Source organism: Photinus pyralis, unplaced genomic scaffold (genome assembly GCF_008802855.1).
Source record: "Photinus pyralis isolate 1611_PpyrPB1 unplaced genomic scaffold, Ppyr1.3 Ppyr1.4_LG8, whole genome shotgun sequence".
Taxonomy (NCBI): Eukaryota; Metazoa; Arthropoda; class Insecta; order Coleoptera; family Lampyridae; genus Photinus; species Photinus pyralis.
In genome coordinates this window covers 34,972,063-34,997,246 of record NW_022170819.1, presented here as the reverse complement: position 1 = coordinate 34,997,246, position 25,184 = coordinate 34,972,063, and the positions used below count along the sequence as shown (strand labels likewise).

The following is a 25,184-nucleotide window of genomic DNA, read 5'->3' as shown; positions in this document are numbered from 1 at the left end:
TATCTGCTCGATTGTCCGTCGTTTGTCTGTTCCATCGAGATCTTGGCCTGTGGGCCACCTAGAGACTTCGGGTTTTCGCTAATTGACAGATTGACATTAATCAAAAGTTCTATATAAAAATTGGAATTTTATATTAATACGATTTCGGGTAAAATTTAATACGAGTACAAAACTGTTCAGTAAAATGACGTTACCTCACTCGGAAATTAAAGTACTCGGGCTCGTACTTCAATATTTCCTCGCCATTAATGTGTCATTTTCCTGACTTTTATGTAAACAATTATTCCTGAGCCTAGGAATATAGTGAAATGCCTCATAGAGCAAGTCATATGACTTTGTGATTTAGCACGACCTAGACAGAGGAAACCCAAGGCCTTTAAAAAGAAAACAGTTACCCGCCACCTGCCTTTAATTGAATCCCTGCAATTAACCACAAAACTTGATTGCTATTTAACAGTTCATGCACTGTAATAATTCGAAGGGAAAAGCGAAACGTTAGAGAGGGGATATTGCAAAACCTGTATGTAATCAGGTGATTTGCTACGAATCGTACGATATCCATCACGCCATCCGTGACGTAGGAGATACAATAAAAATTAAAATGGAACATTAACACCGAAAGTTATGGGAGAACAGTTTTTGAGAGTGTAAAACGCTAATAAAGTTGTATATACGAGCATAAGGTCAAATTAGACATTAACTCGTTTGAATCGGAATATTTGAAATATGCCCGTAGATCGATATTGACATCACCTAACCTGACGTGAACATTATTTCAAAGATAGATAGTGAAAGGACTCGTCAGGCGAGAATCTAACTGTAATCGCCGTTAATTTCTTGGATTTTGTTAACAATACCACTCACTTCACTTCTGGGATGGTTCGTTAGAGGATCTCGAGACTATTACAATAGTTTCCGTCAATTTTTTCACGGCGAATGAATGTTTCTTAATCATCTTGATTCGATCGGCGACGTGACTAATAAGATCTGGAGAAAAAGGGCCTGAATTATGTCTAAAAGCTTCCTGAGTATATAAGGCCGTTGCACTAAAAAATGTTCTGTTTTGTACCAAATATCACCAAGTATAATTATTAATGTGCAAATTTGATCGAAATAAAAAGTCAAAACTCAAACCTTGAATACTGATTTTTGTAATTCTCGTGAAAAATATTATGCCATGGGAAAAACATAACTTTACTATTTCTGAATTCTGAGTAAGTAGTAATTAGGTCAAAAACATCGAAATGGAAGCCCCAGCCATAGGAACTAATGTAAAATTCCTTTTAACGTTAATTTTGATTTAAAAAAACAAAAATTGCATAAACACGTCCATTTAGATGGTTATGGGAAAGTTAGTTTAATTGTAGTGTTTACCACCGCACCCCAACTACACCTACAGCTATACAGCAGACAATTATAAATTTGGCACATTTCATTTTTTTGTTGTCCCTTGTTGCAGGACATGGTATCATTGTGTAATAACAAAGTTACACAGCCTTGAATTTTAGATTAAACATATGCGAAATTCAGGTGTTCAGCCAATTTGCTGCAAATCCTACGTCACCAATTCCAACAGTACCAAAATTGACGAATATACTGTTGTGCAAACAACGTCCTGTAGATGTTATTTCGGTTTAAACACCAAAAATATTTACGAATAAACACAGAGTTGGTTCGTTTCACTTCAATTTGTACCTCTGTGTTATTTTTCGCATTAAGTAAGAAACATCTGGTCAAGTTTTCTAATTTCTATAAATGTTTGCGACAAGGAGTGTTATCGGACGTAATTTAGTTAACGCGCTTCTGGTCCTCATAACAATAGAAGGTGGTCAACAATGTACGAATTACGTGCCGCGCAAGTGGGGACGCATTCCTTCGCAGCCGGTGTTACCTAATCTAATTATGATTGGTTCATTTTTAGTAAATACCTAAGGAAGGAGATTATTCGATTCAGAAAAAAGTTTTAACGAGTGGGTGTCAACATAGCACTTGTCTGCTTAGTGAAAAGTAAAAGTTTCTACTATCAGAGCCGCCGCTGAGAATTTTTTTCGTCTTGTTTATCAAGCCAGTTCGAGTTATTGAATCCAGTTTTTTTAAGACAAAGTGGTTTCATGTAGCTTTTGATAAGTGCGCCCAAATATCGCAAACTATTCACGACCAGATTGTAGGGTATTATTTAAAAGAGAAAAAAAATGTAATTTATATATTTTTATTTTTAATTATCGAACGCCAGCATGTGGGGTATTTTGTTTACACAATCTTTGTAAGCTTCTCTTTGTTTCCGAAATTTCATTTTTATCCTTTAACGTATTTCGGAATAAATTTTTGTTATTGTCAATCAATTAATAGTGCTTTTATTCGAACCCATTGTGCGACCCGGATAAAGTGTTCGTGTCAGATTTTTTTTTCGTATCCAAGATTTATTTCAGGTGTGGAACAAAATTTCTGTAGTAAATTATTTGGAATTTAACATTGGGAGAATAATCGGAAATATCACAATGGAAATATGTATTCATTTTAATGAGATATCGACCAAACTAAAATCAAAGGGATAGCACTTGATTTAAACCAGTGGTTAATTTATTATCATGAAGTTGTTTTTTTATTATGATCCTGTGGTGAACTATAACGTGATACATAATAATCGTCAGTAATTTAATTTTTATGAAACACTGCGCAAAAGGGATATTCCATCAATTAGAAAGAAAACTATGAACTATAAATTGAAATTTGCCATGTTAACCTTTTCCAAATCTGCGGAAATTAGTAGTAGTAATACCTAGTAGTGAGAATTCCGGAAAGAAGAAACAAAACTCCGGGAAAACGTAATTGATAGCGGTTGGCGAAACCCTCAGATTATCTTTCGATGAGATTTTGTATGCCCAACTCTTTCAAGAAGTACGTACAAACCACTTTGGCGTAGTTGCTAAAATTGGAATATTATTGCGTTTATTGTTGGCGATTTACATTGCGATTGATAATATTGATATTTAGGCACGTGACGTATTATCAGATTTACGTCAGATGTTGTTGAAGATTCGCAATGCAAAATGACGGCATGATTTGAAAGTCGACTTGTTTTGTATCTTTATTGTGACAAAAAAGATAAGGAAATTAGGTAAGTTACAAACATGGAATCGAGCATGGAATAGTATACCACAAAATTGCGCGCCCCCTTGGGGGAACGTTAACTGGGAAAGAATAAGATATATTTTCTTTATTGAAAATAGCGACCATGAGTAGGTACTTTTTATACGGCAATAGATCCATTTCGAGCATTCTGCCGGTTACTTAAGCATTAGGTTTTCCTGCAGTTTTCATAATTCGTAAGGTAAATACCGGAGTAGTATAGAACAACTTAAGACCTTCTGCAGGGGCACCTCTAAAAAGTATTTGCGAATCACTCTGTAATTGGGAAAAAGCCTGTTGAGGGCCCAGAACAAGAGAGTGACAATATATAAGTAAAATAAATAAATATACACATGAAATTGGGATAAGTTTAAAGATCTATTAATTGAAATTTATTATCAAACGTCCAATGGAAAATATCATCCAAATTCATGTGTCCACTCTGTTTAGGTATAAAATAAACATTTTTCTGTAAATGAATAGAATGGTGTATTTTGTTTTGATTCAATTATTAGGTAAATTAAGATTATTTCATTCAAAATTCAAGTTTTTCTTTTCCAATGTAAGTAATTAGTTTCCTAAGAAAATACTAATAAATATAAAAAAGAAAATTTGATTGGAAAGTGAAAAACATCGTAAATTTTTCATCAATACCTTTCAAAACGTTCAAATAACTGCGTAGCTCAGATGAGTTTACGTTAGTAGCTCTAGCTCTGGCTACAAGGGTCCTGGGTTCGAATCCCAGGTAAGGCATGGCTGTTTGTGATTGTATAGTGGGTTGAGTGGGGAGAATAGCTAATTAGCTAACACTCCGCCCACTATAAAATAAAGGCAATAAAAAAAAAAATAACTATCAAAATTTGAAGGAAATTTTCAGGAGCAAGGAAAAGTCTTCATCTTCTGATCCAGCCGACCTGCAGTCAGCACCAGCTACGATCCTGACTAGCAGCGCCGCCGGTTACGGAACTACGCCGTTTCATCTTCAGCACGCACGCACCTGTATATATTGTAAATAAACCTATCTACTCGACTAGACAGCATTTTATTTATCGTCGTCAGCTAAAACCATAAGTAATTGTTTATTTTTGTAATTAAGCCTGGATAATAAATGGTAATTTATAAGAAACTTCCAATTTTTGAGATTCAGGATCCATACGTTTAAGTAATAGGGTTCAAAACCCTTAAATGACATAGGAAAGCCTTAATTCATGTTTCCCAAATCATGACGGGGCGGGGGCATATACAAAGGCAGCAATTTTCAATTATTTTTGATTGAATTTACTCAACCCTTTAGTAAAACATTAGTTTTCAGTAGGTACCTACCAGATTTACCGAATATTAAATTTGTTCCGGTAAGCTTTAATTTATACTAATTGGGGAAAGATAGAGTTTAATTGTAATTGTTTTTAAATGTTGTCACGTGTGTTTACGAACCCAGTAAATTTGGAGTCTTTTATAGTTTGGGCTAGCTTAAAAAATGTTTGTGAAAATAGATGCAATTAAATTTGGGTTGTAAATTTAGTTTCTACTTTGTATCAATAAATTTCCAAATGTCTAAGATGTTTTTGATTGTAAAATATCTCTAGAGCGGCGGTTCTCAAACTTTTTTGTTGGCGGAATCTCTTAAAAACTATATTTTTAACGGAACCTAAACCCCTAAACTAAAAGCAAAACCAGTTATATGCAGTAGCGTAGCGAGCTTGTGACAGCGGAGGGGGCAAGTACGTTTGGACGGGCGGCGGCGCGGTGCCGTTCGTCAAATATATTTGTGGGTGTTATCTAAATAAATATATCTTAGAATTGCTTTAACGCGAAAGTCGGCAGGTATGTATATATGTATACACAATAAAATTTAGATGTCTTTAACTCATTTTTTACCACCTACAAGGCGCTAAAGGCCCAGGCAGTCCAAAGGCGGAAGGGGCAGACTTTCCCCTTGTTCCCCCTCTAGAGACGCCGCTGGTTGTATGGGTATTGTTCAAGGTATTGTTTATTAATAATAAAAAAATGCCGTAGCTAGCACAGATGCAATAGTTTAGCCATAATATTAAAAAACCGTTAAAAATTGACAGTTCTTTGTTACTTTGACACACTTGGGCATGCGCATTTCTGGACAAACGCTTTTCAGCTCTTTCTTTTATGTCTAAGAATATGTGTAACAAATTTGGTTCGAATCGGCGCCGCCGTTTAGCCGGACATGAGAGTACACACAGACAGACATCATCGAGATTTTGTTTAATTCGGATCCTCGGTGCTTCAAAACGAGTATTTCCGTCAAAAACGTGGGGGGGGGGTAATTTTTTACCCCAATTGAACACCTCTATTATACTAACGTGCAGGTGGTAAAGAAGTATTTTTATCTTAGGTAGCTTTATTCTTAAAGGTTCCATTGTAATATAAGTACTGTACCTAAAAAGGCGGGGAAAAGGTATTTTTATTTAAGGTAGGTAACTTTATTCTTACGAGCTCCACTTTAATACATCTATATTTTATTATGGCTATCGGCAGAGTGTGGACCACGGTGGCGTAACTATAACGCCCCAAAGGTAAGCAATGAGGACGGGCCCCGACTTAAAAGGGACCCCGGCAAAAATGTACAAAAAATGTAATTAGAAAAGGATGGAATGCAAATAACACACTTAGTGAATTTGAATAGCAAAAGAAAATTTATTGAATAATTTATTTAAAAGTGCAAAATGAATCGAAATAGTTCCTACAAATTTAGACAGAATGCAATCCAAAGACATGCGTGTTCCCATAGAACTCATTGGACAAAAGCACCGAACCGAAGAAATTTCCGAATCATTGTTCACAGATGGTAAATATAGGTTAAAAATCTGGAGCAATATCTACAATGTAGAAAAATTAACAATTCGAGCAAGTAACCCTTGAATTTGAATAATTTAAATCTAACTTTAATCTAGTACAAAATTTAATATGCTCAAAAGTAACCAGCGCAAATAGATTTAAAAGCAACTCCGCTTCTTTCCCATTTGTGAAAAATAATATTTCGAAGTCTTTTACATAAAATACTTTGTTAATTAGCGGGACCTTCTCCAGTCCAGAAGGTATCTGAAGGTCCCGGATACGGTAACCATAGACTGAAGTTGAATTTCGAGATGAATGCCGCTAAATAATTTTAACACTCCAGTACCTTTGCACGGAGATGCATAGAAGTCGCTAATCAAACTAAACGAGATTACCTATACATCAAAGGAACATTAACTACTACCCAATCTTAATGAAATCAAAATATAAATAACATTTAAAGCAAAACAAGCAAATAACAAACAAATTCAAGGGTTACCTACCGCTAGTTACAAGTATGTGAAGGTAATAAAACTCGCTGAACAGCGAAGAAATAAATTGGTTAAAATTAATCAATTCTTGTAGCCTGCACAAGCAATTCTTGTAACTAGCCCTAACCATCAAGTTTTTAGCGCATTTTTTAAGAATTAAAAAAAAGATGCTAGTGTTTGCGTTTTGTCCGTCCGTCCGTCCGGATCCACTTCTGCCATTTCGAAGTACTTCTACGAGAATGGTCCTAGAGTCCTGAAATTTTTTGCAGTAGGTAGCTATACCTTGAAGGTGTGCCAGACGGCCATCAAATTTCGCTGCTTAAAAGGGGGGACCCTCCACGAATTATTTCCTGAGATGGCGTTTTTGAAAGTAAAACGTGTATAACTTTTACATACGAAAACCAATTGGTCTCAGATTTTGCATCCGCATGCCTTTAGTGGTGCCAAGTTAAACTTTAGAAATGCGTCGGGGGGGGGGGCACATGTTCTACCCTTCATGGTATTCTAATGAAAGGTCTCATCGAAATAAATTAATTTCTACCAACCATAGCCCTCCTCCTCGACCTCTTATCGTGACCGGGTATATTCCCTTATTATGCCTCAAGAACGGATTGTCAGAAGAGGTTACTCACAAAGGGCGATTGAGACGTTTGCAAGAAATATATCCATTCGTGATGTCAAAACAAAAGCTATTGCGCTTGATCTGCACAAGAGTTGTGCACAATTTATACTTGTTTTAAAAGGTCAGAGTCGAGTAACGTCAAAAGATCGATATGAGGGTGCTACCTTTGTTTCTAACAACCCGAATCTTTTGGGGTGTATTTCTAGTGAACTTTCGTTTATATTTGAGAGATGGTTTATGGTTGTAATTAAAAATCCAAGGGGTTAAATCCTGAGTTAAATTAAGCGTAGCCCCTCAAATATTGTTGAAGTGGAGCACCGGAGATTCCCAAACTATTTTGGGCCAGAGATCCCTTTTCCAGATGAAGTGATAGCTATACCCCAGATCCCCATAGCCAAATTAAAGTAAAAATAAATGATACTTCCTGCTAAAAATTAAAATGTGAGTCATTTTCTTAAAAAAAGTTGGTGTAGGGGTCGACGTTTTAGACCTCGTCGACTCCCAAAATCAGTTTTCTTTTATCTGGACCCCTGGGAAACCAATTTCGACTCCAAGGAGTCGATATCGACCACTTTGGGAATCCCTGTTCTAAAGTATATAAACTATTTAAGATATTTATGTTTATTTAATATCATCATTGAGAGATGTTTATGTTATGATGAATTATTCCATATGTTTAAATGCCGATATATAGAATGGGAAAAATTGTGGATGAAACTCAAAAAAATGGCGGAAGGAATCATAGCTGCACGTGCCTTGAATTTTCCTCCAGTCAGCCATGAGGTCAAATTGGTGGAAACGAAATGTGTGGCCGATTATCAACTTTCATCTACATTTCGTACACGATTGCTTAAAAATAGCAAGTTATGACATCGGAAGATAAGATAAACCCGTTCCGTCATATTCTGTTTTTTGTACGTATACCAAGTGCAAGCGCTCTCATTCGTAGAAATTATGTGGACTGACATCTTTATCTTTTTTTTGCGAGCACCTTTCCAAGTACGTAACCTATTTTCTCTATTTCAAATCGAGAAGGGGGAATTTCGCGCCAATGCGATTCGGTGACGTTTACGGAACCGGCGCGCGCGATTCGCGAGTTTAAAATTCGGCATCCCAAAAATCCAGCAGGTAGCGTCGACCGCTGCTCTAAAGACCGGAACGTCAATCATACCTACGATTGCCAAAATCGCCCCATCTGCGTCATTCCATTCTTAAAGCATGGAGGAGAATGTGGCGAACTTGGCCAGTAGCACCGCAAACGTTTCAAGAAGAAGACGCCTCCGGAGTGACTGAAATGACTGAATGACGACGATACTCTACCGGACCGGCGGCAGCGACTTTTTCGAACGGTAGCAGCAGATCGCGCGTCTAACGCGTACGAATTTTTTTTCACGAAAAAGAAAAACTGGTTAGTGAAATTGCGCCAATTAGACAATAATTATTTTTTTATGTAACGACTATAAAGTGTTTGTTATCGACAATATTTACTCTAGTCACTATTTCTACTTAAAACGGTACACTTAAGGATGGCAATAAATTACGGTAAAATCGTGTTCATTTTCGTATTGTGTGCAATTGTAGTTGCTAGTGCCAAAAATTTTACAAACTTCCTCGCGACGAACGTCCTTCCTGATGGCGAGATCGAAAGGAGAATACACTATCGTGGTGTCACTGCCAAAGAGACTACCGTCAGCAATACGTAAGTGGAATTTTTGCGGAATTTCTGATGAATGAGCGATTGCTTTAATTAATTAAGAGCGTCACGATTCCAAGAAATACAAAAATTTTAGCACAAATTCCCTCCGGAATGGCATTACTGACTTTGACCCCTCAACAAGACAATTGTTATTAATTATTAATTGAATCCGATTCGTGCTCTAACGCAAACTGATTTATAATGGTTCGAGAAATACCACTTTGAATATAAGGAGATGAATTTCTTATCTTATTTATGATCTCGATTGCTTGTATATAAATTATAGTTTCCAAAGTGATTATCAATTAGTAACATTGTAATTATTTGCGCAAATCAAGGGTCTTGATTACAAATAGACTAAGCTATAATGCAATGAGATAAATATGGATGCGTTGCATAATTTGCTCTTTTTTTTGCATTTTGATTAGATCCTAATTAATTTTAAAATAGCAAAAGGTTATTTGGGTTTGATAAACTTCGCTTGGTTGATTTATCTAATTTGCAATTGGATTTAATAACCGATTAATGTGAACTTAGCCTTTAATTTCAGAATTTTCTAAGTCAAATTCTGGGAATTAAACGAAATCAGAGATGAGCTAAAAGATTTTTGAAGTAAGTTGTATTTTGACCTTTTTGGTATGAACAATTACTCCATGTTCTTGGCAAATGAAGAGTTCGTCTCGAACACGCTGTTCAAGTGCAAAGTTTCATAATTTTTGTTGTGTGCTAGTGCCTAAGGATTTTTGGACAATATAATAATGAAAATTATGAACGATTTTTGTTTTTGATGGGGGAAAACATTAGATTTGTTATAGAAAATCGTGTGAAGTTAGCTCACTTATCTAATTTTGCAATTCTTTGTAAATCGTAGAAGAAGTCACAGAAATTTTGAACCATTGGGGGGTTGATTGCCAAAGTGAGTGGTTGTCTCTCAGTTTTGCAAGGGCAGGTCTTACTATTTTGAATTTAAAAGTGACGATGGCCAAAGCAACGATTTCTTCTCTTTTTTCCTCTCTTCTCAAAGACCAAGTAGGGATGGTATCGAGCCAAGCCCAGCTTAATTTTTTGAAAACCTGGCTCGGCTTGAAATCGAGCTCGAAATTATGGATGTCCAGCTGAGCTCGAAACTCGGACCGAAAAAATAAGTTCAGTTCCACTCGCAACTTGAACTAAGTTTGGATTCACAATAATGGAATTTACAGGCATCATTTTTACATATCGATGGGTTTTTGACAAAACATCGTAAGCGACAAACAACAAATTTTACAGGAGACGTTTTTTTTAAATTTATGACTTTGTTTAATGAAGAATGTAAGCAAAATTTTGTATCGGGATACCATTTGTAATTACACAGCTATTAGTGAACCGAAATTCACCTAAAAATTTAATTTCGATCAAATTTTACCGCTTAAGATGATTTGTCAGTAATATTTTTTGGATTTTTCTCGTATACTTTATCGTATACGACAAAAATCCAAAAAAATATTAATGACAAAACATCTTATGCAGCAAAATTAATTAATCGAAATTAAATTTTTAGGTGAGAAGTCATTTAATGATCAAATTAATTAAGTATTAATCGTTAATTTTTTGTGCATTTTTTTAAGAACTAAAAAAGGGCGATTGGGACGTCTGGTAGAAATATCTATTGGTGATGTTAAAACTAAGAGCGAATATCTCGAAAACGGTTTGTGGGAGGAAAGTACTCTCAAAGGCAAAATTAATCAACTGGGCGAGACATACCTAATTGGTGAAGTCGAAGCAAATACCTTGACAACGATGTGTCGAAAGAGGGTACTCATAAAAGGCATGTGGAACGTCAGGACGAGACATATCTTTTGGTGATGTTAAAAGCTTTCAGTGCAAATATGTGGAGGGTCGGAGGATTTCGAATGTATACCAGGTGGCATTTAAAACTTTAGGTGTAAAGAGGCTCCTCCCCATTAATCATCTTTCAAGAACGTAACCCAACCATTTACTAAGCTATTTCACTTAAAAAGTGCATTCTATCTGCACAAGAGTTGCTTACAATTTATACGTTTTTTATTCATGTGTGACATTTTCAACTAATTCTATGCGAAATTAAATGACTCACTCAGGGCCCTCTTAGGCATATTCTGCACAGGGGTGCCCCCTGTCAATGAAAAAACATAAACATAAACAAATTGAATATGTTGTTGAGATATAAGGAAGCAATTATTCACATTCGATCACGATAAGAGGTTGAAGAAGAGGACTATCGTTGGTAGAAATTAATTCCTGTCGTTGAAACCTTTCATTAGAGTACCATAAAGGATAAAACCAGTTCCCCCCCCCCCCCTTTTTTGCTAAGGAGTCGTCAGAAAGTAGGGCGGTGGTTGGTAGAAAACAGTTCCTGTTGTTGAGACCTTTAATTGTAATACCATGAAATATAAAATTCAATTCTACCCCCCCCCCCCCTACCTATTGTTCTTGAAAAAGAGCCGCGCAGGAAAATTATAGTTTGTACAAACCAAATCATTTGGGTGAGACCTTTCTATAGAATACGATGAAGGGTAGAACGCGTGTTACCCCCCCTCCCCCCATTTTCAAAAATGTTACTTGGAACCACCAAAGGCATGCGTATGCAAAATCGGAGACCAGTTGGTTGTCGCATGTAAAAGTTTGGAAAGTTTTACTTTAAAAAACAGCATTTCGGAAAGTAATTCAGGGGGGGGGGGCAACTTCATGGGATAGGCTACCTATTGCAAAAAAATGCAGGATCGATAAAACTGAATTAGCTTGCACATCTCGCGGCATCGTTGTAAAAATGTATTAATTTGTATGGAACTTGGAACTTGGAACTCTGCACCTCTTGCACTCAAAGACGGCCTTGTCTTACTAGTAGGCGGGGGATACTCTCTGACCCGAAGAACCAATTTTCAAACTTCTTATTGGAAAGTGATTAAAAAAAATTTTTCCAAAATTTTGTTCCTTAACTCATCAAGCATGATCAAAACAAATTTCGTGGAATTCTCTCCATTTTCGTTGTCCGGCGAAGATTTTCCGTGTAATTTTTTTCGAATTTTCAAAAAACTAATTTCACAGTCGTGCTATGCATGTTCCAAAAGCCCCAGATACTAAATTTCATCGGGATTTTTTTCGTACTGCCATTTAGGAGTGGGTAGGAATTTTTAATTTTTTGCAAAATCGGAAAGGGCATATCCCAAAACCGGGCCCCCAGTCTTTGTAATTCTTATGGTCGCTGAGAAAAAAATTAAAGAAGAAATGCAAATTTTACCACTTTTTGGTGGTGGCTCTCAAACAAAACACGTTGAACCCTCGGTTTATTTGGAAAAAGTTCTTGTCTTGATCCCCTCTATCAACCATTTTTTTACATACTTATATGTAACACCCTGTATAAACAAAATATTACACACAGTGTCCAAGATATCGAGGTCTATCATGGGGATTTCCGAAACCATAGAAGGTCAAATTAGCACGAAACGAGCACCTCGACTCGACTAAAAAAAACACAGGCCGGCTCGATGCTCGGCTCGAATGAAATAAGTTGAGCTCTCAAAAACGAGCCGAGTCGAATTTAGCTCTAGGTCGTGTCCATCTCTAAGGCCAAGGTTTATGACGAATCCTAATTTTGAACGAATTTAGTCCTCAAGAGAACCTGACCAATGTTACCTACAAAGTATCGAGTGAAAATCAGGAAGGTCATTCTCCTGCCTCATGTCAATTCCCAGTTTACTCGCACGCCAATATTTTACGAAATCCTTTAGCCATCTGTAACAGACAACAGCACAAAGAAATGGGGTAGTGAATCGCGCTGCACATAAAATATTGCTAAATAGCAGTGACACGGAGGCAATCGGATATAAACACTGTAAGTAATACTCAAAAGGAATCAATAATTCGAATGACTTTACACTAGTAGTACTTGCAAGGTCATTTGATTTTTCAAGCTTAACTTGTTTTTCATTGCACTACAACAGACATACCTGTTAGTATTCAAGTGTCTGAAGACGCGTTAACATTATCCTAGAGTTTACGCGACTTTATTATTATCTGTGCATTTTTTCGTGTGCGAGTATTGTGTAAACTAAACCACTAGAAAAACGTTATGTGTAACTACAGAACACTTTTGTTTTGCTTGAACGCTTTGATTTTTCTTTTTTGTAAAATTTCAAATGCATAATTTGTCATTTTCTTAAAATAGGTTAAGTTTGCGATATCGCATCTCTCTCCTCTTTCTTCTTTTCTCTACCTCTCCCTCTTCACTCGGATTATTTAACTTATAGGAAAGTAAAGGTTTCACCCTTAACTAGTGGTAATCAAGTTGAATTTTACTGACGAGTTTTGTAGTAAATTTAACCCGGAATCGTAATCTTTTAGAAAAAATCTTGTTATTGTTACTAATCTGCCTCAAAGCCCAGATAATGACACATAATAAAAATGCTTTAGAGATCAGTCGCTAATAAGCTTGTTAACTAAGTGACACTAAATTAAAATTCATACGAATTGCTAATTGGTATTGAAACCCCATCGACCCTACCTATTATTTTCATTAATTTCATTCTCTACTCGTTCAAAGCATACTGCTAACTTGTTCATCATACACATGTTAAACCATAAACGTAATGTTTAACTTAGTGATCTAAATCCGTGTTGTAAATACTCAGTAAGTTTTTTTTCTATACTGTAATTGCATTAAACACGCATTAATGGCTTTTATTTCGCTGCGACCAGAAGTTAATTAGGTTTTTTGTTACAACACTAAATACGCTAATTAATGTTAACACTTGTTCATTTGTGTTATTTTGAAATCATCTTCATGCTACCGGATTTTACTTTACGAATGGAACAAGGGACATCTTTTAGTCTTTTTTTCAATTTTCGTTACGACCTCCTAATCTTTCAGTATTGTTCTTAATAGAACAAGTATTCATTATGAATTTTTAGGGTTCTAAGAAGATATTAATTCACTATACAAGTCGTCTTCATACCGTTTTAAGTTGATTCACTTCCTCTTCAATTTTGCTTCGTTTCTTCAAGACAAGCATATCACATATTGTAAACATCACATGTGCGCAAGCGCAAATTGCGCAACTCTTTCATTTTTTTTTAATTTTAGCCAAAGATTCTTCTAATAAAGCCACACATATTGCATACTTTAAGCATCAGGCATGCGAATGCTGAGTATCTTATTTCGGAACTTTTGAGTAGATGGCTTCATCTATTGTTGGAATTTAACAACGTAATTTTATCGCGCGGGGGTTGTGTCCACTTTCATTTTTTTTTCTCTCAAGAACCATATCCAGTTACACTTCATTTTATTAAAACAGTTGAAAGCATTGGTTAGAACGCAGGGAATTTTAATTGCCATTAGCAATATTTATTAATCTCTAGTTATTGGAATTATTCAATTGGGGATTCACGTATAAACTCTAATAGTGTAGATTTTAATTGCGTTTTTCCCCTCTCATCGTAACTTCGCATAATTGAAGTGTACCTTTCTTTAGGTTCGGCTGTAATTTTTGTACGACATATTGTGATCAATATTGTGTGATCAAAAAAAAAAAAATTTTGTACGACAATTTTTCCGTCAACAATAAAATTACTGCTTTATCTACAATTATTTATTATTTAAGAGGATTTTATGACATCAAAGAAGAAGGATGACCTTTGATTTCTTTTAGGGTTTTTAAAATTTTTACTCTTAATTGTAAGGACCAGTTCAAATTCTGGATACGTTACGTTACATACGATTTCTGGTTCGACATACGAATTTGGATAACTTTGGATTAACCTTCACTTCCTACGAAAACGTGGAAAAATGGCTCAATGACTGGTTCAAGGCAAAAGAAGAAGAACACTTCTTAGTGATCCAAAAATCGAATGATTTTTGTGGTACCGGATTGTGAAACAAACCCCTCCAATATTTAAACATTCAGTGTGTTACAAATTATGCAAAATGCGTTTGAATTTGTATGATTTTCAAGGTAGGTACGCAATTTATAAACAAATAAGGTAATAAAATTTGGAAAAAAACTAGTCACAAAACAACTTTGGTGTTGCTACATAAACTATTTACTCGTTTACCGCCAATGAACTTCAGAGAAAAACAAAATCGCCCTTTTTGAAACAATTGCACTATTAATGTTTGCGTAGTGTCGCTGATTTATCAAGAAAATGTCCAAGTTCGCAAAACCCAGACAGACGGTTGTATATAATTCGCCGTGTTGCAATCATAAAAAGAATCTTCTAATGGTTGCATAAAAGGGGATAACATTAAGTGCAGGAGGGAGGGCGCTGAAGAGGTCCTGGAGTTAAACTGTGCTCCTTTTTTTTATTTTTATTTAATGGCCTAAATCAAGTGCGCTATTATTACGCATTTTGACTACTACCGGGGAAATTGTATCATTTTATTTCCTTCAATAAAATGAGTAACGGCATTGGCTCGGTACAAATATTTACGTACGGGAAAAAAAGGCGATCAAAGTCACCGCAGTAAAAATAATCTAAGGGGATTTTTGGAATTTCGAAAGTTTGTAAACACATCGATTCGGTTTAGTGGAGTCGGAATATTTTGCCAAGCTAAGTCGATTCAACAGTTTTATTTTAAAGCGGATTAAAGTCTGTGGCGACAACGGATTGAATAATCGTGTTTAGAGTGCAGCAAACTTTCGTCGCTGAATTGAAAAGGCGGGCAATTAAAACGCGTCGTTCCACAGGTATCGAGGACTTATCGACGAATTGTATCTTTTGGTGATCGATTACCTTAAGTCGAACCGTCGAGGATTAACACTTAATTTGTTCAACGAACCGAGTAGGACAACATCGAATACAGGTTGAAATCTATACACAGATAGTGTGGAATTATCAGAGCCTTTTTGTGGTTACCCCAACCGTACGACCGCCCCTTCGACACTTGTTTCCGATGGCTGGTGAAGAGGCTATTGTTTCGCGTAGCGTAATAAAATAGGCCTATTATTCCGGATTTTCTTTGCTCTTGGCTGGATGCCTGCGATACCTAAAGTGTATGCCTTCGCGAAGAAATTAAAAATAGTTTTTATTGCTCGGTACAAAACAATTAATTTAGGGCACTGGGTATTCGCTTTTCAATCGATGATTCGAGGAGGCCACTTATTTCCGTCCTTAAATTCGAACTTCGTAGCACCTTCTGAAATGTCATTTCAAATTTAGAGTTAACCACTGAACTGAAACCCAGGCAATGTCTTTCATTACTTCTATTGAGAGTATGTACTTCGCCTATTTACTGAAAGTAACTTTATGAAGGACTAATTTCTACTGGACGCGATATTAATTCTGAAGAACATTACAAAAAATGCATATACAGAGTGTTTTTTAGAGTTTTCCTAATGTTATAGGTACGCTTTTGAAAAACGTGGCTTTTCAATTTATCTGTATTATAAGGTTCTAACCACCCCAATTGAAACCTACAATCCTGTTGTTCTCAGAAAAAAAGTTCCAATTTCCAAGACTGGGTAAATCACCCCATCTACTTACTGTCTGCCATCCGCTGCCCGATAATGAGATGCAGACTCTCCCAATGGGTTTAAACCGAAGCCTTTACATTTTATACTGCTGACAATTCAATAAATAACTAAGAAATGGCAACGACGCAGAAATGGCCTCTGAAGTTTCGAGTTTTCTTCCGAAATTACTCTCATTTGGCTCCCTGCGTCTATTAAAAGTGGCTGTTCTACCCAAGATTCAAATGTAAAAAGGCTCGCGTACCTAATTCGTAACGCGTTCAAAATTAAAACTTCTTTAATTAATTACTCGGCATGCAGTTATCGGAAAAATATGGGATTGACATTAGACTTAAAATTCTTGAAGCGCGCTTCTTTTGAGACTATTTGAACGCTGTCTGGCGGTTTTTTCTACAACTCATTAAAACGTCTGTCATCACTTAGGCGCGTTCAAACTTCAATAGGCAATTAACACCTAGGCCTAATTGGAATTCAATTTCAATCGGAAATATCGCTTTTATAGCAACTTCTTGGCGAAAGGTCGTTTCTATCCTGGTTTTCACTTACTAAAATGGTTAATAATTAACTAACGGCGCTGAAATCTGAAAATATTAATTCGCCTTCATCTTCCAACTAATAACAGCTTTCGTAGGCTGCAAGAATAATTTCAATATCTTGCCGAGACCGGTGGCAAATGATGACTTAATTACTCCTTTTGTTGGCGGTAACGACGCCTGAAACACCATTCTATAAATTAGACCAGTTACCTTAAATCCTACACAAAACAACTAAGTTTAGCTGGAACAATCTCCTTTGTAACGAATTCCAAATTTATATCGGTTCCAAACGAGTGCTTTGTTTTAATTGCTCAAAATCTGAATTTACTTCTCTTATAACATCTTTTCCTTGATTTCCTTATTCTTCATCAATTCTCTCTTTATTTCCCTTCGAGTCTCTTCTTGGTTCCTTTCTACCATTGCAGAGCTTTTCGATTCTTTTCTTGTGTCCATTATTCGCGTCAGTTGTGGAATATCTCCTTCCTTAGCATCACCGGGTTTTCCTAGCCTGCTTTTGGTTGCTCGCTTTGAGTTGCTTGCCCTTCTCCAAAATTATCTTCCTGAATTTCATAGCTCCCTAAAATACCTTGGCACATCATGTTGTCGGACTTGAACTTGAAACACTCCTTGCGTATTATTTCTTTCTTGAATTAATTTTCTCGTGGATTTCATAACTCCTGGCCACAGTTTAATAATCATCTACCTTGATATCCTCCTGTACATATAAAGTGATATTCAAGTATTTCGTCTGTCTACTTTCAAATTATAAAAGGTCTTCTGAAGGACGCCTAATTTTATGCAACCAAAATAACTTCTTGAAACAAATAACGATCTGGCTGTCATATTAATTATTAATTTGAATATTGTTGCTTTGGCTTCACAGAAAATAAATCTCTTCAGCTCCTTTAACTATTATGGGCACATACCTATTGGAAATATCAACTTTTTCTTTAGTTGAATGCGGAAATCAAAGCGATAATATTCAAATTAATTAATATGACAGGCAGATCTTCATTTGTTGTAGGTGGTTATTTTGGTTGCATAAAGGTGTCCTTCAGAAGACTTTCTATCACCTAAAAGTAGACATAGGAAATTCGTATAGGAAATCCCTATGTCTACTACATGAATATCATGGTGTACTGATAGCTATATACGCCCTATCCGTAATAAATATCAAATCTTACTCGTGTTACGCAACTTATGCTTCAGGCCTCACTGCCGTCACGAAATCGACAGCTTTGGTCCATGATTTTTCAGCATATGCCATCCACGACATCTTTAATACATGTATACCTTGTAAAAAACACATAGAAGCTTATATAAGCCTCAATCCTCCCACCACATGTTTCAAACCCACGTACACGTTTCATCTTCAGTGACATTGATTTTAGCAGAGTTTCAAACCCACGTCCACGTTCGACCTTCAGTGACATTGATTTTAGCAGAGTTTAAAACCCACGTCCACGTTTCACCTTCAGTGACATTGATTTTAGCAGAATTTCAAACCCACGTCCGAGTATGACCTTCTGTGACATTGATTTTAGCAGAATCGCTTTTAATTGCATAATTTCTTGTTTAAATTATTTAATTTGTAATATGTGAAAATTACATAATTTTAAAATTTAAAAGGTTAAAAATCTGGTCGAGTGCATTTAAGGGTTATCTGGTCGTGTACGATAAGGACGTTGTTATTGCGAAAGTTAATTGATTTCAAGACGCACGTGTTTTTGGCGCTGATAACAAAGGATACAGGTACACGATTTCTTCTGCGCGTAATTTTGTTATGGAAGCGTTCCTTATTGCCGTTCCTTAGTGGATACAGAAGTATGATGATTTTGTGGAAGTGGTGTTCTGATAAATACGAATTAAAGACAAAAACGGAGCTGGTTAGCTCGGTTGCCACGGAATAAGAGCGTGTACGTTTCTGTACAGTAACTTTTTCAAGTTATTGTTTTTTTTTTGTTATTTGAAGACGCAGTTTGGTCCCAATAAGAATAATTTATGCAGATGCAGTTAAAAAGTGCAAAGTTTCATTCGATTTTTTCAGAAGAAAGATTTTTAAGAGAAAACTTATATTAGTGTCGACCACCTGCGTGTGGGGGTAAATGTAACGGGCCTGCGCCCCTCGTTATTTCAGGTTTTTCTTGATGATTTGATTCGTACATGTTTCTGAATAAATTGTTTTGTCATTGTCAATCAATTAATTGTGTGTTTACGTGAAACCATTGTACTACCCAGATAGAGTTCTCATGTTGAGATTTTTCTTTTTGTGCCCAAGATTTATCTCAGGTGTTAAACAATGTTTGTGTAAATTATCCTTTAGAATTCTCGGAAGTTGACACGGAGTCAACTGAATTTTTAATTGCGATTCATTATTAGGATTTGGTTTGTAGCGAATGCCGGAGGTGTAATTTTTTAACCCAGTAATTTTTATCCCAATGCAATACCGCCCTTACTAACGTGCGGGTGGTCGAAAATTACCCTATCAAAGCATTTAAAATTTCAGTATACTGTATCTTTTCTTAGCAGGCGCTAGCAATTTTATTTTTCAAATTTTGTTGATGCTAAAGACACTACTAGGTTTTCACATTTCCTTGCATGATTGTCGTTACTCTATTGTTACTCTTTCAGGTTAATTTAAAATTACATTTCTGTTGGAAAATAGTTTTTACCTGATGAATAATTTTACCACTGCGTTCCGGCCGATACACAGTGCGCAATAGGGGATGATTCAATACGCTATAGCCTAAGGGCCAAAAAGTTTAGGGGGGTGGCTAAATCATGTTACTCGTATAGCAATGAAAGCAAGAGCTTAGCTTGCTCCTACAACCGATGACTTTGATGAATGATGGTAGAGTTGGCGCGGCTTTTCCTCAAAACCGCCGGGTAAACGGCTAACTAGCTCAGGGTTAAAAAAGAAAATACAAGCTTGAGATCTGTCACAGCGGTACTTCGATCTGGGCATTTGATCTTCGTCCTTCGTTACGCTTACCAATGGTTGAGCGCCACTCAATATTTAACCTAAGTTCTCTCCGTATGAAACTGAGAAGATACGAGGGTAGTAATAACAGTAAAAAAACGATTTAGGTACCTGAATAAATATTTCATAAAGATAAACATCAAAATAATAATTGTCTCTACATTTGGATACCATCAATCCAAAATATTCCCAAACCCTGAAAATTATAAGTTACGTTAGTCACAAATCTTATTAACTTCGCTATACAATTGAAATTCTCCAGTCCAGTTTAACAAACCCCCAATCAAGAGTGATCGATTAACAAACTAATATTAATCGTAACACAACTTCCCACAAATAAATTGATATTCCGGACCAGAATTCGCACGTATGGGGAGTAAACATAAGCCAACTCTTACCTTGGAATAAAGTTAGAGGTCGACGCCAAGAAGTGAGCTCAATTCTCGCATGAAAACCTGAAATCAATCAAAGAAAGCCTCCCAAGCCGCGGGTCTCGGTATATAATTAGTCGAATAGTGCCTGAGGGGCCTCGCTCTACTCGTAATATGCTCCTATACCAGGTATGGTACTTCATTTGCCAACCACTCTTCAGAAGGAAGTGGCGGTCTATGTCAAGGGCGGGCGTCGGCACTCGTAGGTATCGGTGAATTTAATCCAAGGTTAAAAATTTGTACGTCGAACGAATTTCGGATGTAATGTAACGTATCGGGAATTTAAACTGGTCTTTAGAATTAAAACCCTAAAAGAAATTATAAAGGTAACCCTATTGGTTGATGTCATTAAATGTACATATCTCTTAAATAAGAGGATTAAATGTAGATGAAGCAGCAGTTGTCGATGGAAAAATTGTAGTACTCAAATATCATCCGGACGATAAGAATGAAAATTATATCCTCACTATTGGAGTTTATAGGTAAATCCGTCTTAATTGCTGCGGAATTCATAATTAAGAATCCACTCGCCAGAGATTACTACTATATATTGGTGATGGCAATTAAAGTTCCATGCGTTCTAACTTACGCTGTTAACTGTTTTATTAAATGAAGTGTAACTGCATACGGTTCTCGACATAAAGAGGAAAATGAAAGTGCGCAGTAAAAAATTGAATTGCTAAATTCCAACAATATTTATCCAAAAGTTACGAGGATCTTTCAACAAGTAAATATCCCGTGAACAATATTAATGCTTTGTAATGGAGAAAATAAATCGTTACAAAATTCGCTCCAGGAAATTTCGTCCCCTAGTATTTTACCAATGCACTAGAAAAACTAATCGATCAATGTCACTGCAAAAAAGGCATATTTGAAACTCAGAAAAGCTAAAATTTTGGCATTCTCTTATCCCACTATCTAATGTGTCAATGTTACTCTCAACGAAAGAACTTCAGTAAGCACAATGTGGCACGATTAAAGCGCATTGGTCAAAAAGAACGAAATGGGAGGTACAAATTGGGCTCCTGTTTACCTATATCGTAAAGTAACATTATTATTTGCAAATTGCAAGGATATCCTAAGCATTCCTATGTAATAAATTTGCATTTTTTTCTAATTCGGCACCGTTGTATTCCCCATAACAAACGCGTATGTGATTTGAATGCCAGCTTTGTAGGGCCACGCCTCACCTACACGTACACCTTGAATGGCAATAAAAAAAGGTTTTAAATATTTAATTAAAAACCATCAAACGGATTTTTAATTGCATACAAAAGCCCTTACATTTCTTCGCCGTAACAAAGTACCCATACACCGGACCCCTTTAAAAGTACGAGATGCTTATCAAACGGACGAAGATTAATAACCGCATTAATGTGCACATCCCTTAAAGCAAGGGTATCATGTATCCAAATTCTATCTATATGTTTATTTGATCGCTTTATTCCAGCGGCGTGCCGACGTTTTCGTAACATTTTGTAAGAGGGTGCGACGCTGCTAAGTGAAAAATCAAATTCTCCGAGAATCACTCGGCAAGGGTGTCAAGCTCGGCGGATCAAACAATAAGTGAGTCATTTTATGATTATTTGATTATACGCTTGTGAAACTCGATCCGATTTCTTAACCGATTAAGTCACAGGGAATGGGAACGCATTTTTTTGTGTTCTTATCGAGCAGCGGACGCGCGTGTTATTTCATGACAGATAATTAATACTTACCGACGATAATATCACCTGATTCGGTGATTTCAATATCGACCTCCAATTCCAATCGCTTAATTGATTACGCCTAATATCGATTGTCATTCATATGTGTCATCATTTAAATGCGATTGCAAAATTATAGAAAACGCGTGGATATACGCTTCCCGTGCCACCTAAACCTTCATAATCTCTCGCTTTGTCATCAAAAAAAGGAAATTGAAAGCGGAACGTGCGTGAAATTAACCTTGACACTCAGAAAATTATGTACTTCCAAAAAATTGAGGCCGTTTTTGTGTTTTAACACGTGACTTAATTTCCACCGTATTAAAACTCGGATAAACTATCACCAATAATAATTCTCTGATTGTAAACAAAACACAAACTGTTCGTGTGGGCTAATTACACAGTTTCCTTGCTAATTAGGGACAAATTAGGGTTTTTAGATTAAATCTTTTGACCATTAATTAATTAAAACTGCTAATATGCTAATTAAAGTACTAATTGCAATCTAAAATTTCAGAAAGTAGTCTAACTCGGCTAATACAAACACTAAATTAGACATTGCTTGGAAATTTTTTAATTGAACCTATAGACATTGCTGATTTTACAGCTGAGTGTGCTAATTAGTAGCTAATTTAGTTGGATTGAGCGATGGAATATATTAACACACCAAAATATTTAACTATATACGGAACAAATTTTTGACAACGAATATTGTTTTAAACTAGAAAGTGTCGCTTGAGGAGCGCGTTTCGCTGAGACTATACCGACAAATGGAGAAAGTAATTAATTACAGTGAAATTTTTACGTAGAATCCACTGACGTAGTCCAAAAAATGTTTGTACCATCGTTTCTGAAATTTGAAGTTGGTATTTTTTAAAAGTAACACCATGTATTTATTAACGTCAATAGTTTTTCTTTTTCTTGATTATATTGATGTATTACACTCTATTCTATTTCTTTTAAATTTTAGCCATGGAAATCAAACATTAATTTGTTAGTGATTGCGTAGTAGGCCATGGATTTTGTTTTGTTTATTGTATCCATAGTAACTAATGCAGCCGATACCAATCAATAAAAGTGACTGACGCTAGAAACATGTCATTTCAATACAGAGTGTTGTATTTAAAAAATACCACCTTTGGGTCAAATCCTAGAAACGATGCTCTAAAATTTTTTTTTGACTGGGTTCTACGTAATAATGTCTAAAATAGGCACTTTACCTTTTTCTTACATATGGGTAGCAAGATATTATAACAGCCCAAAAAGACAAACTTTTCGTTTTCGCCCTAGCAATGTTGCTAGATTGATTAAAAGTATCACAAAAACAGCTGAGATACACTTCAGGCTCTACCAAAATAGAACACACGGTACTTATCACAGACCCCCCTCTCCCCCACAAAGGTGGTGATAAAGATTCTTCTTCCACTGCTTTCGACGCGCAAATTAGTGCCCCTCCTCTTACCACACCGGCATCGTCTTTGCACCGTTTTCGAGTTGTGAATTTTTTTGGTGAGAGCGAGGGGAGGGGGACTGGCCTAGCGGCCAGGCGACCTTTTAACGTTGCGGGGCCAATTGTCCACCCAGACCGTGCAATTACGACTTTTCGTATTATCAAAAAGGCAGCAAGAGCGTGGAGAAGGATTGAGAAGATTGAAGGAATCACGAAAAGTTATAACAAACACGGATAGGGTTCGTGGAATTGGCGCAATGACGTCTTCAAGGGAGTGTGAAAGAGAATAAACCCATAAAGAGCGTTTACAAAAGCGGCAGAGCACCTTGGTGTGACTCCACGGAGTCTTTGGATTTGACCCATTGTCAATTGGCTTGTTACATGTGGTATATATGTTAACTGTGCAAAGTTTGAACCGCATAGGTTCAAGCGTTTGCCAGAGGCAGAGAGGAGTGACCCTACGGGGTCATTGGATTTGACCCATTTTCAATAGGATTCTTACTTGTGGCATATAGGACAACTGTGCAAAGTTTGAACCGAATAGGTTCAAGCGTTTGACAGAGACAGAGAAGTGTGACCCCAAGGGGTCATTGGGTTTGACCCATTTGCAATAGGCTTATTACTTGTGGCATATAGGTTAATTGTGCAAAGTTTGCACCGAATAGGTTCAATCGTTTGGCAGAGACGACAGAGAGGCGTAACCCCAAGGGGTCATTGGACTTGACCCATTTTCAATAGGCTTATTACTTTTGGTATATAGGTCACCTGTGCAAAGTTTGAACCAAATCGGTCCAAGCGTTTGACAGTTCACGGACAGACGGACACCATCACATCCATAAAATTTAAAAAATGCGCTATTGTGGCCACTTTGTCCGTCCGTCTGCCCGTCTGTCCGTTCGTCCTCTTGTCTGGACGCGACTAGTTCTTTATCTTAAGAGCTATTGTTGTACTTTTTTCGCTATTTGGTTCGTTGTGGTGTCGAGGCTTTCACCAAGGAAGGAATTTTTTTCTGCCTTTATTGCTAAAAAAGTTATTGTAAATAAAAACAAAAACCATTTTTTACATGTTTCATAATTTTACCCTTTTTCCGTTTATTAACGATCCTAGAGATCGTTTATAATTTTGCATTGCTGTCTGTCGTCTGTCTGTTGGTCTGTCCGTCTGTTCGTTTGTCTGTCTGTCCATCTATCTGTCCGTATGAACGATAACTTTGTTTAGAAATGTCCGATCGTTTTGAAATTTGGTACACATGTTCTTAGTTAAAAGTAAAATTGATGCTTATTTAAAAAAGGTGCGCATGTGCAATTTGTTCCGACTAAAAATACGCAAAACAATTCTTGCGCATGCCCAGACTCTCGTTATCTCTTCGTTATTTGTAAACTAATTCTTCTAAAATTTTAGGGTAGGATTCCTGGTAGGATTCTTCTTTAAACTGACACTGAAGTGGCACGTCAAATAGGGATTGCACATATGCAACCCTATCTTACTTATTTGTGGCCGGGTTTTTAGGATTTTAACAGAAGTTGCATCTTACAAATGGAAAATGAATGCAAGTGGAAATGCGCTTTTTGTAAATCGTTTACGATTACTTTATAAGTAATATAAGGAATATACTCACTCTAGCGGAGTCTTAAAATGCGAGGCATTTTTACCAATATACTCGTATATGATGAGATTGAGTAAAAAGAATATGTTGGTGTTTTTGTGAGCCGAATCAAATTTCCTTTCGGTTTTTTTCGCCTTTTGTAATATTCCAACTAAAACTACTTTTTCATCACAGTCAAGTAAATAAAACGAAATTTTACAAAGGGGTCAACCAATATAAAACGTCGAATGCTAAGAAAAGTGCTG

At 36.4% G+C, this 25,184-nt stretch overlaps 1 protein-coding gene across 3 annotated transcripts in view; it reads left to right on the top strand.

The window, feature by feature from the left end:
* The first annotated feature begins 8,012 nt into the window (after positions 1-8,012).
* Positions 8,013-25,184, top strand: part of LOC116177975 — a 53,391-nt gene continuing 36,219 nt past the window's right edge. The window contains exon 1 of one of the 3 annotated variants that reach the window (XM_031497176.1): positions 8,013-8,749. In XM_031497176.1, coding sequence (XP_031353036.1) covers positions 8,577-8,749 — 173 coding nt within the window. In that variant the 5' untranslated portion in view covers positions 8,013-8,576. The remainder of the gene's footprint in view (positions 8,750-25,184) is intronic. The other 2 variants (XM_031497174.1, XM_031497175.1) reach the window with 2 other exon arrangements.